Below are 16,106 nucleotides of genomic sequence, written 5' to 3' on the forward strand. Positions count from 1 at the left end.
ACGAGTAAGTCTTCAATTGACATTTTTAATAACTTAAATTTGGTTAATATTCATGGAAGATCAACTAAAGTTTGTCCTTAGTGCTTAAACTTGTTTAACCAGTACTTTTCGACCGGGAGGTTTATTGTGTGGGTTAAAATTTTTTGGGGGTTTTACTTTTGAACTTTTATAAATACCAATGAAAATATAAATTTTGGTATATTCAAAATATAACTTTACTCAGCTTTTTTCAGCTCATGTTCATGGGATTTATTTAATGATTTATATTAAATTATTTGTAAAAGTAAAGTAACAAATTAGGTATGACAAAAATATATTTGTATATACAGTATTAAACATATACAAATTAAAAACACATAAATTCTATTTAATAAAATGCCCTCAAAGACTTTAAGAATACACTTTAAAAAATTGTTACAAAGTGTATATAAATAATATTTAAAAACATAAACATAATAAGTAAAAATATATCAGTTATGCGATTTAGTTTATTTTTTCCTGTGCACATATATGTGGGTCGCGCATCCTTGAATGTTTCACAACTTACAAATCCCTGGCACGCACATCAGCATCAGCGTCAGTCGCCCATCATCAGCTTAGGCATTGTGTTTGCTCTTAACAAAGGCAAAAGTAATTCATGCAATGCGCCCGAAGAAGACTCAACGCACACATTCTGAATATTTGCCGAGCGAAATAATAACAAAAACATCGGCGGCATGAAGCGGAATCGACCGGAGAGAGATGACGACGATGAATTGTTGATGGCGCCGAGGAAAGACGAAGGACGCGGTGCTGACAAGTGACAGGCCTGACAGTTATGTCGGGGGCTGTCCCGCCCGTGTGCATAGCTGGGCATTGAAATTAATGACATATGCACAAGATGCCAAGTTTGGGGGCACGGGTACTTCAATCGATTTAAACGCATATCAATCAAAGGTTTCCGAATTCGCCAAGGGCTTTTCCAATATTTACTCGTCATGCACGCAATATCGGAATTCATTCACAAAGTAAGCATCGAATTCAAGTGGAACAACACGGCGTATGCTTGATATTTCACATTTGAACCGCCCCACGTCATGCTTGCTAAATTTTTAATTAAAAAGCCAGCGGCATGCGAGCGTGTTTTATTTTATTAAGATTTCATATAAAAACGAACAGGTTGTTGATTTTTTGGTAGCTATACAGCTGTTAGACACATGGGTCGTGCATTATTAAATTGAATGCGGTGATTTTGCGTTGGTAAATGAAAATTTAAATGGGATTTGTTGCCTCCCTTTTGACGTCAGTAGAAATAGTGAATATATTTCGATTAGCTTCAATTATTCATTTCGTATGTGCTCCATTAGGTAGGTCCACACTACTCCAAATTCAGGCTCTTAATGCCCCTCATTAAATTTCCCATTGCTTTGTCCCGTGATCACAGTGGAATTCTCAAATGAAATTCTAATTTCCCTCTTCCTGTCCTGCCTCTGTCATATTAATTAGCCATCCCATTGCAAATGGCAGTCCACCCGAAACTAAAAACTAATTAAAAAGCCGTGTCATTCGAAAGGACCGGCAACGAGGCATCAAGCTTTCCTGATTTTCGGTGCTAATCGAATTGTTGAAACGCAATGAAATGAATGTCAGTGGAGCCCAAAAAAGGCCGAAGACCACCCCACTAAATTCTCCATTGCCACCAATTTCATTCATATTCATTCCGGCCATCAAATGACGGCAAATGACAGCGAACAATGAAATCAAATTAAAATACACTTTAACGCCGCGACGAGTGAATGACAATCAAAGGCTAAACAATGGAATGCGTCCGAATCGATTCGAAAACGGGTGGCCAGGCTGACTGAAACGATTTTGAATGTTCGCATTATTATTGCAGAGTGACAGCTGAAAGGAAAGTGCCATCAATTCTGACCGAAAATCCCCATGAAGACTTCAAGTGTTGCGTGTTGTCGGAGTAATTAAATCCTGACATCACAAATGTCCATTTAAGTGAACTTAATTTGCTTATGTGCCACCTTTATGACTTCCCAGAAAATTTAAAATTAAAGGGAAATGGAAAAAAGGAAAGGGTGAAACTTAACAAGCTGAGTGCAAAGCACAAGAAAGTTAAGGCGAATAAATGACAACAACAAATGTAATGTAATTAAGAAAATGTTAATATGTTTATGGAAAAATGAGTTTTTACTGCCCGTCTTACATTTTTAAAAACACAAAAGGCTCTGCAATCATAGATTTATTTTTGAAGTATTTTTTCTATTTCCATTTAAATTTTTTTGTTTGTCTAAATAAATGCATATTGTCCGCAGAAGAACAAACATGTTTAAGTTCCTTTTTCAATAAAATTTTTTCCACTTAAAACAAACTGCTTTGCCAAAAGAAATGAAGGCTCCAAACTCTCGAGTTTCATTAGCCATGTTAAGTAAACAAGCACGCCCGCAAACAGAGGCTCTCAGCCAGGATTCAGGATCTGCAGCCTTCGTGCCACTAAGCGGCTTAGTGAAAGTCCTTTGCCAAACGAGGGAGAAAGGCAAAAGAATATCTACATGTGACAGCCTTTTTTTCGCAGCAACTCGAGATGAAGGAAGTCGCTTTGGTGTTTAAATAACTTTGACGCGCTTTCTGCATACACACATGCACACACACAGACACACTCGAGTGAGGCATTTCCGGTAATGGCGCACACATTGCCAACCAAAACTTTGATGACGTGAGCTTGAGTTTGACGTGGCGAAAAGAAATTTGACTTTTTGCAAAGGGGCAACTTGGGAATACACATATGAGTGTGCGCTTAGCTCGTTACAATTTAGCCCCGATGCCAACTTCGAAGTAAACCCAAAAGGCGTGTCTTCGCTGGCACCAATTTGCGTCGACCAACTTTTCAAGTCGTGCGATACAATTTGTCTCGCCTTATTTTTCGTGGCCAAATTGCTGCAATTATCATTTGGCATTTTGGCAGCGAATCGCAGCGCTAATGAGGCGTCTGGGCCGGCATTGAATGCATTGAACCGCAGAGGCCAGAGCGCCCTCGCATATGCAACAAAATTTAAAGTCACACGCCCACAAATGCAGGCGGTGTGGACAGTGTGTGCGTATGTCTGCACTTCCCTTTCCGCTGCGCCATTCCAATTTCATTGGGGCAAACTTCGCAAAGGGGGAAATCAAAAGCAACGCAAGGGAGAACGATTGACGTACACATAGGAAAAATGTTAAAGTTTAGAAGCTTACATGTCGAATTGAAAAATAATCACCTTAATCACTTAGAAATCCTTTAAATCGTATTATTCTTAATAATTAATGCATTTAAAAAAAAAAAGTATTTTAAATAAAAATTTTGAATGTTAAATAGTGACAGCTTTAAACTATTTTGTAAACTTTTAAAGAGATTTTGACTTTGAGTATTGCAGTTTTTAATGCCTTCGTTTGGCTTAAACTCAAACCCTTTATATTAAAGGGTTAGCTTCGTTAAGTATTTTTCCCCGTGTACCGTAAATCAAACCCTATTCCGGCTTGCCACAGAAAGTTGCTGCGGATGAGCGGGAGCCAGTGCCAGTGCCAGATGATGATAAAGACGATGATGACTACCGACAATTCCAACACAGCAGCAGCAGCAACAGTAACGACAACTGACAGCAGCCGTTGGCTGCAAGAAGTCTCAAGTCCTTCGGCACTTTTTATGTGCAACTATTTTGCATATGTGGAGGTGCTGGCAATATAGCCTGGCAAAATGTGGGGCCATCAAAGTCAACGTTTGGAAGCAAACAGGGGGCATTCGCACATCCTACTGCTTGACGAAAGCTGATATCGACGCCATCCCTTTGGGATCCATTAAAGCGGCAGCAGCTCCATATCCATCTTCTGGCTCGTAACAGATATGGGGATAGCTATATCTGGATGTGAGGGTCTTGGTTGATAAGCCACTGCAGTGATAAAAAAAAGAAAGCAGCTTCTGTTTACGCTCTCGGGTCGTGAAGAATGGCAGAAATGCTTTGACATTCAGTTAAGGGGAAGCCATTTGAATGAAAATGTTTTGCTTTAAGACAGCGCATTTGGCTTTGAAGACAAAGTTGGCCCCATTAAAACTTATTAGCAATTTAATGCACGACTAGACAACGTCCAGTTTTCAACCAATCTTTTGGGGATATATTTTCCACTGCACGATTTTGTGGCGAATTTCTTTGACGCCAGACATTGTAATGGCCAAGAGCAGGCGAAATGGGAAATTCGGAGGAGTGGCAAAGTGGTTGGATCATAAAAATGTTAAAAACAACACGCTGGCTTCGCTACAATTGCCCCAGGCATATTGGTTAGAGTGTCAAGATCTTAAGAACACCATAAAGCAGAAGATGAAGCCACTTTTCCCACTTTAGTTCAGAATTCTTGTTAAATGTTTGCTCATCTTAAATTAAAGTTATAAAGCCATTTTTTATATATTATTTACCCTTGCCTACATAATTTTAAATATAACCCATTAAAAAGACCATTTATCTTATTTTTATTTTTTCTCTTTTTTATTTTTTTATCTTTTTTTTATTTTTTTACAAACAATATTCAGGAAATTACATTTATACATCAATATTGAACTACTCGGAACCACATTAGTGGTTAATAAAAAAAAAACGCAATTAAAGCCAATTTACATAAAAAGAAAGTTAATAGCAACTGATTTAACTGCACTTTTCGAAGAGTTTACCAAAAAATTTCCCTCACTGCCAGGGATTTTGTACTTCTCTCGATTCGAAATGAACCCATCGTGTTCGCTAGTGCAACAAGCTGGCTGGAAAAAACATGGGCATCAGTTTCCGTCTGGTTGCCGGCGTCATCTGCTGTCTGCTGACACCGCTGAATCGCTGAATCTGTCCCCGAATCCAATGCCATTTCCCAGCCCTTTTACGCTCACCCATAAACCTCCATTTACCCCAACGCATTACCATTACTATTACCATGCCCTGGTAGTTTCCCTCCGGGTCGTCTGCTCCATGTCTGAACGTCTAATTTAAAATTATGCAACCACTAGTATTTTTTCCACTGCTTTTCCGCGATTTTCGCTCTCGCTGGCCGAATGCGAACGGGAACGGGAACGCGAACGCTATAATTTCCCAGTGGCACTCATTGACTAGCCGACTCTGCGGCGTTGCTGTTGGACAGTGTTTTGGGGTCATGCGTTGCAAGGCCCCGAACAACATTCATAAATCATTTGCAGAGGTGGAGCAGCGGAGAGCAGACTGCTGTTGTTTTTCTACTCATCGTTATCACTGGCAAGCTGCAATCGACAGCACGGCAGACCTTCCAGAAAAACCCCTTTTTCGTACAAACCCGGCATCGTTGCACCGAAAACACATTAATCAATTCCGACCGACTGGCGGGCCAGACCGCCATGCATATATCCATTGTGTAGAGTGGATCGTGGAAAAGTCGGAAAACAAGGACAAAATGAAACCGTTACACGCTCAGCGAGCACAACAACACGAAAAACCAAAACAAAAAAAAGAAATAGCAAAAAAATACTCGTAACTTTCCATAATGTGCAACGTGCGTGAAAATTCGTCCTTAGCTCGGCGTGAAAAATATGCGAGTAAGTCGTAGTGAAACCAGAAATAAAACCAAAAATCACCGCTAAAAAAAAAGGAATCGCTGTAAAAAACAAAAACATGAGGAGAAATTGTTTACGCTGCAAATATTTATGATTTTCATTGGTCGAAGGATTGGCCGCGTCGTGGATATTTATTCGAATGTTCCTATATATTCGCATCCATAAATATTTGGCCATAAATTTGCGTGTAATCGGGCAGCGAGGCGTGTGGAATTTGGTTTGCCCCAGGCATTTGCTTATTTTAAATTATTTCCCCAAGAGGGAAAACGTTGCTTCTGTAAATCTCTGATTGTTAATCACTATGCTAGGAATTCAATTATATTTTTAATTTTTCCAATAAATTTAAAACACGGCACATACATTTTAATTTTCGCGGAAATATAGTAGGAATTTAAAACTAGCAACCATGTTAGATTAAGAAAATAGACAAAACTCTCTTTTTTTTATAACTTTGAATTTTATACGAAAATTAAAATTTTTCACATGGTTAGTTATATTGAAATTGTGAGGCAAATAGTTATTTGTTTTCTTGCAAATCAAAATATTTTTGATAAATAAGTATTATTTATTTAAATAAATGCCTTAACAGAAAATAAATTCCATCAAATGCAAAATAGCTTTTACTAATTGGTATTTATTAACATTTTTGAGAATTTTTAAGAACATTGCTTTTGACAACAAACTTTAAACTCTTGTTATTTCATCTTCAGAAAAACTTCTTACCACCAAAAGAAAACTAACGAAATATTTGATATCTTTTATGTTTACAGACCCAACAGTAATGACATTGAAATGGCGCCAGAAATACAAAAGCAGAAAAAGGCCAAAGAAACTGAAACAACGAATAATTGCAACAAACACTGCCCCAGCAATACACAAAAAAACAACAAATGGAACCAGCAGACTGAGAGAAACGAGGTGCAAACTGAGGCAGCACAGCAAATGGCTGCCAAATGAACGACACAGAAATGTGGCTAAAATGCTGAAAGTGCTACAAACGACGACAAATCCAACACAATGTCGTGCAATTAAAGCAACAGGAACACCAGCAACATCCACAATGACTTCCAGCTGCAGCGACCATTGTCAGTCGCAATCGCAGCAGCAATTGCAGCAACCGAAACACCAGCAACATCAGCAGCGGCGACATCCACTTCCGGCGACTCTGACGCTGCTCCTCTGCCTGGGCATCAGTTTGGGCATGGCTGCCACAGCAGCTGCTGCCGCTGGAGGAGGAGCTGCTCCCGGTTCCGCATCCGGAACAGCTGGCTCCCCATCCAGCTCCCCATCCAGCTCCATCTCCAGCTCCTTGGGGCCCGGCAAACCTGCCAATTTGCAACTGGCAGCCGGCTCCTCCGCGGCGGGCTGCTCCCTGGCCGAGTTCAGCTGCTCCAATGGAAGATGCGTGCCGTTGAGCAAGTACTGCAACAATCTGAACGATTGCGGCGACGGCAGCGATGAGCCGCGATTTTGCACACGTAAGTAACACTGAATACCAAGTGTTAAGAAATAAATTTTCATTTAAACAGCAAGCCAATCACTTACTTAAAACAAAACATAAGGACTCGACTTTTAAAAACTGGCAACAATATTCTCCCACTCCAAGAAGCTTTTTCTTTGGTACTCAAAAAGTTTAGCCCGTTTGAAACAAAGAGTTCTTAAACCATATGCAATAAACAAAATTAGTTAGTTTTCTGAATTAAAAGAAACAACAGTTAAAAATAACTTTTTCTGGTTGTGATGAAAATGAGAAAAGTTCAGTAATGGAGCGAAGGCGCTGCAACAATGTGTCGAAACAATTATGTAAAGCGGAGCATAATGAGAAACAACCTGAAATGGCCTGCCAAGGCCATTGTTTGTCCAATTTACCAGGCGATTGATGGGCAAAGAAGAGGTAATTAAAAATTCGGGTATATTGACTGTGGGATCAAAAAATAAAAATAGTTTTTAATCAGATGCACACAAAAACTAAGGAGGTATTCGACTTCAAAAAAACATTAAATATATTTTCAATATAATTTTATTACGTATACGCAACGGTGCCTGAACATATGCTTGAGATATTAAGGTTAATCCTTACTTATCTCGAAGTTGTTTCACGATATGAAAGCAGAGAATGCCTAACAGCCTAAATCCTTGTATTATCACCAATCTACTTGCTTAATGAATATACCCGCAAACTGTTATTAAAGGGCGAAACATGGCCATAGATCCCCCGCCAAATCGATTTGTGAGGGTCCCAATGGCTTCCAGCCTGAATCCTCATGGAGTGCAAGCGCAGGTACCAACCTGGAAGCAATCAAGCTTGTCAAACCCAACAACCGTCCGGCAATCATCTCCCTCCGCTGCATCCATTCACTGGCCGCCCCTGTAAACACGGCCTCCATGTGTAAATGTAATTAAGCACTCCCTACTCGCACATGGAGCACCACACAGATTGCCAGCCAGCCACCCATTACACTCCCACTTTGGGCCCTCCATTGGCCCTCATAATGGCGGCAAAGTGAACTTCTCACTTTTGCCAATTGGCTGCCAGTAAGCCCCTCCCACTTGCCTCCCCTTCCCCCTCGGGATGTCCTTCTGCTGTTTCTGTTGCCGCCGGGCGCGTCATGTCAAGCGTTGATGAATTTAATTAAGTATTTTTCAATGACATTCAATGAGGCGGGCGGCCATGAGCTTGGGACAATCACTATAGTGAACAAGGACAGCGACAACTCGTGGGGATTTTAATTGAACAACGAGCGGGCAAATAAGTTTGTGTTTGTTTGGGAGGCAAATATATACAAACTTTTGTCCCACTTGTAGTTTAAATCAGCAATTGCTTAGACGCACAATAAAAAGGTCCTCAAATAAAAATAAATTTATGAGACCTTGTAGATCCTGTAGACAATGAAAATAAAATCTATAGGTCGACATAAAAGCTGTATCTTATTTTTCAAGGGAAAATAATTGTTCAGATAAACACATTAAAAATGCACATATATACACACAATTTTACTAAACCCAAATTCTAAATAATGGTAATTAATTGGTAAGCAATCAAAAACATACCAACATTTTTTTTTGTTACCCAAACCATCGAACAATTGTATCACATATATTTAGAAATCCCAATTTTATTTAAATAAAATTGATTTGCGATACTCCACACAACCCAAACATCCAAAAACTGCAACCTTGATTACACAAAGGTTTTTGTGCCACTTAAAACTATAATTAAATGGTAAATGCTTATTAGTTATTGTTGCAGTGGCAATTAATGAACACGCCCCGCGAACTGCGCCCACCAGAAAATCGCTCGAAGGCCTGACTGACTGATAATTTATTTCCCATGCAATTCCATAATTATCTAATTGACTACTGATGGCTGAGCGCATAATAAATTTGATTGAATGCACAGAAAGCAATTAGAGCAGTAGGAACTACCAACACTTGAGCAATTTATTCGAATTGAATTATTTTATCCAGGGGCTGTCCGCATTGCCTGTCTCTTTTAGATTCGTATGCATTTTTAATAAAACTAATTGAAATGCCCGAGGAGAGGGACGGGATATTGAAGGAGCCCAGAAGAAATTGGCAATTTCCATGCAAACTACTTTTTGCCATGACTCTCACTTTATTTTGGGGACAAACTACAAAGGGCAGGACTTAGTTCCATAAATGCAAATCGCCCAAGCATAAATCATTCCAGTTTATGGTCATTCAATTATGAAAAGGAATTCCGAATGCGAATACGTAATCGAGTGAAAGCTCGGAAAAGGGTTAGTCTTTGGTTTTTTATTCATTCGCTAAACGTAAACAATTCAATTGGAAAATGTTCAGAGTATCTACTCAAAGCACAAGCACAAAAATAACTGGGCATGCTTTTTATTAAAATAATCTGATGCAAGCGATAACCAACGATAGGGAAAACAATAAAATAAAAACGAAACTCTAGAAAACGTATTTCGCAATCAGAAGCTTGAAGCTTTTTGCTTCAAAGCCAAGAAAATCAACTTGTGGGGGAAACTTTCAAAGCAACAATTTTCCATAAAGCTACAATTTTCCACAATTAACCTTTGTAGCTTGCTTAAGGTTTTGGGTTGGGTTAACTTAAAATGGCTAAGAAGAAGAAATAAATTTGTCTCGGCCTGAAAAAGTAGTTTGCGCAAGAGGTGATGTTCAGTTAACTTGATACATTTCAATTGATAAAAGCAATATAATCCACAATCAAAGCCGTAAACAACATTTGTTTAACTTCATCTTAAAGATGAAGTTAAATAAATTTACCACAAATTGTTCGGCACACATTTTCCACCCTCTACCAAAATGCGAATACATTAAAAGTTAAGTACCTTAAATTATTCACGTAAATGGATTAGTTTACTTTGCGTTCCAATCAGTTTGCATATGAAGTTAATGTTATGTTAATTTGATACTTTGTGTTAGCATCTGCCTTGGTATGGCGATGATTTATGGCGTGAGAATTGCCCTTTTCCCCGGGCAACTAATGGCTTTAAATCGGAGATATCCCCCTTTTTTGGGTTTTGCGAGGGAATATATATCAGTTTCAGTTGCCTGGTTACTCGCGAGGCAAACAAACTAATTGCCGAACTAACGATAATTGCGTTTAATATATATATTTGCAGGCTGTAATCGCACCTACTACGGGGACATCGGTCAGACGTACTCCTTGGAGTTGCACCGCCCCAAACAGGATCGCGTGCCCTTTGTGTGTGTGCTCACCTTCACGGCGGCAGGTGGCCAACATGGCGATGTGGTGCAGGTGAGTCGGGTCAGGGTTCAAACCAAGCTACAGAAGAAAAAACTTACACTAATAAGGTGAAGTTATTTTAAATAAAAACCAAAAGGTGCATTTAATTCGAGCAATAATTACTATTAAAATCTTACTTTAATCAAATGTTTTGCGTGTTTAAAAAACTAAGTTGGTTGACAAACAATTACTATAAAATATAATTACTACATTTTAAAATTGTGATTGTAAAAGATTAAAGTCCTGACTGATTTATACTGTATCGCATTTTTTACAGCTAATTTTCCTATTTTGACATAGGGCATTTTTTCTTTTGGTGTACCTTTAACTGCAGAAGTCCTCCCCTTTCTGCAGCTGCCACTGGCTTTCACATTTCATTTTGTAACGGGATAAACTACGCCATTAAAAGATAAGCAACAACAATGGCGCTGCCTGAAATGGAGGGAGGGGTGGGGAAGTGGTAGGTTGTATAAATGGGTTGCGGATTGTGGGTGGCAAAAGCAATATTGATTTCAAAGCCACTCGGTAGAGCGTAGTAAATGCTGCACCACCTCCCCATTTTCGGGGTAACAGGAAGCAAGTGCCGGCGCCTGTTAGTTATTACGCCACTTCACACCTCCAATTGGAATGAAGGATGCAGGAGCAGCTGGAGGAAGAGGAGCAGCTGGAGGATGAGGAGCAGGGGCCAAAGGAGCAGCACCAGGCAGCCAGCCAAAGCCTTTGGCATGCTCGAGTGCGTCCCAAGAGCATTCGGCACTGATATCCACTGAGCTACGAGCACTGACCGAAACTTTATTACTGACACCCCCCGTTCGGCACATCCTGCAAATATTTTATGCCCAGCAGGGAGACTCTACTAGATCCGAGCAGATTTATGCAATTGGGAGGAGTAAAAACATTTCCCTTTCCTAGATGTTCAGGCAATGTTATGTAATTGAAAAACAAACAGAGATATTATATATTATATATATATTAAATAGTGATTTTATTCATATCAAAACAGTTATTAAAGATGAAAATCTTTAATAAAGCTTTATAAAGTCTCTTAAGTTTCCTAAAAATCTGAAATTATTTATCTTAGGGCAACTTTCGAATTAAGCTCAAAACCTTATTAGATTGACAAAAATGTTTAAAAACAAGTTAAGTGGGGATCTTATCAATTTTAAAACAGTTTATATAGAAAAATCTTTAAGAGTACATTTTTTATAAATACAAATATTTGTTATGAAATTTAAAATATTACCAACTAATAAAAAAAACTTTGACTAAAGCATTTAATAATTATAAACCAACATTAAGCTGTAAAAAATTTAATATACTTTAAATCAGTCTGGTCCTTTTTATTTTATAATAATAATTTGAAATAAGTTAAAATTATAAAAGGTTTGAAATTTTATATCTAATAGCAATCTATGAAATTAAGATTTTTTTTAAGTTTTTAAGTCTATCTATATACAAAAGTCTTTTCCAAGTGTTTCCCACGATAGGAGAACTCATGCTTTATTTAAAGTGTAGCCTTATGGGCAATTTAGGCCTTCTAAAAAGAAGATACTCACATGTTCATTGCCCGAATCGCCCTAGGTCACCCTGGACAGCTTCACGATTGGCAGGTTCACCTCGTACGTTCATGAGGGTTGTCCGGACGGTTATATGCAGATAGCGGAGTCGGCGCGGACGCCCATTGGCGGAATGTGGTGCGGCAGCTCCTGGGGACCAGTGCTCTTCTACAGCGAAACGCGCTCCCTGATATTCACCATCCGGCTGAACAGGTGCGTCCCGGGTCCGAATCCGATATAATTAACACTGACCCCGATATACGTTTATGCATTACCCACACCCACAGACTGGCGAGGGATCAGAGTGGATACAACTTCGACTTCCGCATCAGATACAAGGTTCTGTCCAGGGACAGTTCGGTGACCCGCTACGGGGGCATTAAGCTGGCAGGTGCGTGCGACCACGGGGACTGAAGTCGAGCCGAGTCCCAAATCCGCTCAACTGATTTCCCTTTTTCCAGAGTTGGCCCAGTGGCACAACCGCAGCAGCTTCCTCAATCAGCAACAGCAACAACAACAGCAGCAGCAGCAGCAAGGTGGCGGTGTCCTGGAGGATTTCACCAACTCCAGTGGAGCCCGCTCGGACCGTTATGGCCAGGACTTCAGTCTGTTCAGCGCTTATGCCAACAACAAGACCTTCATGGCCTCACTGGAAAAGTCACTGGCCAAGGACGAGCAAAACTACACGGAGCCCAAATACTATCTGGGTGAGTTGAGAAAATAATAAAATTAATCAGTTTAAGTTATAAAAATGATTTCCATGTTTCGAAACTTTAATTAACAAATTCTGTTGAATTTAAAGATCAACGGACAACAAACTGCTTCTTAAGGTTTCAGATAGTTTTACTTTTAATTTTCCCTTTTAAGGAAAAATATTAAACTATATAGATCAATTAAATATAAAAAAAAATATTTTTAGGACATATTTAAAAATCAATCTATTCCCAAACCTAAATGATAAAACAAAACCATTAACTGAGAAAAATGCTGTAAATTTTAATTTAAGAAAATATTTGAATTTTAGGTTACAATAACACATTACATTGGTTCCACAACGAAATAATTACAAACAAAACATTACTTGCGAAAGTATTATAAAATTTCAATTTAAGAAAAGTAAATATATTTATTGACATAATTGGTTATTAAATTTGGTTATTTTTGGAAATCAAATCAAAATTGAAAGTTAAAAATATCACTTTTTACAGCAACCTTTGTTATAAATAAATCTTGTTACATAGACTCAACATATTCGATGTGTAAATGGAATTTCTAAAAATTCAACAACCAAAACTGAAAAACCTTTTATTAACGAATCCTATTTTTCAAGATGTTAAATGTGTGCGCCAAAAAATTTCTGCCTAATTAAATATATTCATTTCCTTGGCTTAGACAACTTTTAATGACTCATTAAATATTATTTCTGGGTGTGACATCTGTTTCTCGTATTCGCAGGTGACCTTATACCCGGAACGTATTGCTCCAGGATCTTTAGCGACTGCGACAAGAAGCCCTGCCGGCTGCAGTCGCCCAACTTTCCCGGCATCTATCCCCGCAACCTCACCTGCTACTACGCAGTGCGACAGGTGAGCAAAGAACAATTAAAAAGAAATTAAACTCCAGCCAGGCTAGTCTAATGTTCCGGGTTACAAGCTGTGCCAGGCCAAAAAGGTTAGACACTTCGTACCAACGCTGAATTCTGCGGGCATTCTTGCTGCTGGGTGATAAAAATACAGACAGAGCGTAAAGTGCTGTGCCTTATTTTTATTCATGCCACAACAAAGTTCAGAAATCAAGGGAGAACAAAAATTAAATGGCAATTTACATTCCAAAATAGAATGGGCTTTTATTATAATTAACTGGAGGAGCAGAGACTGCCGTCTGAAGCGATCCCAGCCTCTTTGGCATTTTTAATATGTCTGCTCCAGCCCGACGGGGGTTTTCCTGGCCGGAATCGTTGCCATTGGCATTCAACTGCTAAAGGTCTCACATGCTGGGGACGTCCATTTAAAATTACAAATTGTTTACTGGCTCCTCAGCTTGTACAGAGCATAAAAAGTAAAACGAGGCTATATTTGGAAGTCACGTAGTTCAATGTCATGGGCAACGCCGGCTTATACCTGTATAGGTACCACACAAATGCCAGGAATTAAGACCGACATTCGGTATAGTGAAGCTTTTTATATACACTTATTTTTAAACAATTAATCGTTTTTAATGCTCTATAAACTTTTTGTTTGTCAAATATATCGATACAATTAATGACAATTTAATGATAATTATAAATTTGTCTTAAATCAACATAATGCATAAAATAAAATGTTTGTTCAAATATTTTTTTGTGGAGAATCAATATATAAAAAGTTTTGAAGAAACCATATAATTTTGTTTTTACACTTATAGAAATATTTTTCTATATTTTAGAAAATGTTCCTAAAAAATAAGTTAAAAGAAAAGCTAACAAAAATGGCAAAAGTCCAAAATAATAATATTTACTTTTGTATTCTTTCTAAATCTAAATAAAAATAGAAAGTTGCTTTTTTAATTTACTTAATTGTTCCATTTAAAGGAAAATAAATAAAAAGCAAAACACAAAGATCAATCACAAGTTAGAAGACTGACCAGAAAATTCCGCGGAGCGAACTTTGCGTAATTTAAATGCTCCAATTAATTCTACTAATTCAGCGGGGAGGGGGAATGGGACTGTCAAACAAAACATTCTGTCCGCTGCGGCTCATTAATTTGCATTTAATTCTCCTGTCCACACAGCACGACGTGCCCCATGGCAAACACGCCCTGATTCTAGTCAAACAGCCCAAGGGCAATCTGGTCTGGATTTCCACCCAGGAAACGGCCACGGCGAACAAAATGGCACCGCCACCGAGTGCCAGCGACAAGGATAAGAAATTCGAGCCGAGGCTGAAAACATGGAATGACTGCGATTACATTCAGGTAATTAAATCTGCCTTTAAATGCACTTTCCTTCGCCTCTATCTTTTTCTCTATCTATCTGTATATGTATCTGGGCATCTCGCCTGTATCTTTATCTGTATTTGTAAATGTCCCTGCGTTAAACTTCTCTGTGTTTGCATTTGCCAACTTTAACGAGAAATCCAGCATAAAAATTACTTCCTCTGTTGGCCATTGGCCGACGAACAGGGCCAGCGGGAAAATTCGGGCGAAAAAACTGGGGGGGCGGGGGAAAACTGCGCAAAAAACGACAAATTGAAAAAGAAATGAGCAAAAATCTGAAATCAGTTGTTTGCACTCCCTTCTTTTTCCAACCCACCGCCCCGTATTTTCCACCGATTTTCCACTGTCATTGCCCCGGCATTGTGTGTGCGCCTCCACATCCGATGCCCGATGTCCGATGTCCATGTCCTCGTCCGAGTTCCAGGACGAAGTCCTCCGTCCGACATTGCCTTAAGCACTCGATAGGCTTCCCCGGCCAGTCGCGGGAAGTGTTAATTTCGTAGCCTTTCTTTTGTTTGCCAACGGGGAGCGGGACTCGCACTGGAGTCCATAAAGCCCCCAACTTAAAAGGGGCAACTTTTGGATGAGCTCTTAATGAGTGTTGTGTATGCAGAATGGAGTATAAATGGGGAATAAGCCAGCAAAACGGAAAGTATGAGGAATACGAAGTGTAGAAATAAGCTGGTGAAAGGATTTGCTCCAAGAAGTAGGGCTGAATGATGGCATCTTAATTGTATTAAAAATAAAACAGAAACTAGAGAGGGATTTAAGTAAGGTAACTAGAAAAAAAAAAACTATTTATGCCAGAAACATTTTTATATAAAAGGGGAACTAATTGGTTTTTCCTGGATTAACTCAATAGAAAATTTCTCCCTTAAGAATCCACTTGTTTTCTGAAAATGCAAAAAGTTAGAATAACCAGAAGTAGGATTTAAAGAGGAAACAAGAGAGAATATGATATGAAATTCTGGACAGTGGAAAGTGAAAGGCAACCCAAAACCCCTAGACAATTTCTCTTTTGAAAACCACTTCATTTAAACTGCACCAAACTACTCTTCGCTATATAACCAGTAAATGCTGAAGTACCTATAAATGTATGTATATTTTCTCCAATAGGAAAATGTAAAGCCCAAATGGAAATCCACGGTAATGCCAGACTAAAGAAAATGCCTCGCTCAGTTCAATTCAATGCGATTCAATTCAATTCAAATCAATTCAAACTCATGTTGCCACA

The 16,106-nt window shown here is 38.9% G+C and overlaps 1 protein-coding gene across 9 annotated transcripts in view; it reads left to right on the top strand.

Moving 5' to 3' along the window:
• Nucleotides 1–16,106, top strand: part of LOC128258058 (uncharacterized) — a 59,428-nt gene that overhangs the window by 35,401 nt on the left and 7,921 nt on the right. For 8 of the 9 annotated variants that reach the window (XM_052989440.1, XM_052989438.1, XM_052989439.1 and 5 more), the window contains 8 exons: nucleotides 6,361–7,068; nucleotides 10,219–10,355; nucleotides 11,925–12,112; nucleotides 12,187–12,290; nucleotides 12,361–12,606; nucleotides 13,355–13,485; nucleotides 14,669–14,851; nucleotides 15,989–16,018. In XM_052989440.1, coding sequence (XP_052845400.1) covers nucleotides 6,372–7,068; nucleotides 10,219–10,355; nucleotides 11,925–12,112; nucleotides 12,187–12,290; nucleotides 12,361–12,606; nucleotides 13,355–13,485; nucleotides 14,669–14,851; nucleotides 15,989–16,018 — 1,716 coding nt within the window. In that variant the 5' untranslated portion in view covers nucleotides 6,361–6,371. The remainder of the gene's footprint in view (nucleotides 1–6,360; nucleotides 7,069–10,218; nucleotides 10,356–11,924; nucleotides 12,113–12,186; nucleotides 12,291–12,360; nucleotides 12,607–13,354; nucleotides 13,486–14,668; nucleotides 14,852–15,988; nucleotides 16,019–16,106) is intronic. The other variant, XM_052989442.1, reaches the window with a different exon arrangement.

Source organism: Drosophila gunungcola (genome assembly GCF_025200985.1).
Source record: "Drosophila gunungcola strain Sukarami chromosome 3L unlocalized genomic scaffold, Dgunungcola_SK_2 000003F, whole genome shotgun sequence".
Lineage (NCBI taxonomy): Eukaryota > Metazoa > Arthropoda > Insecta > Diptera > Drosophilidae > Drosophila > Drosophila gunungcola.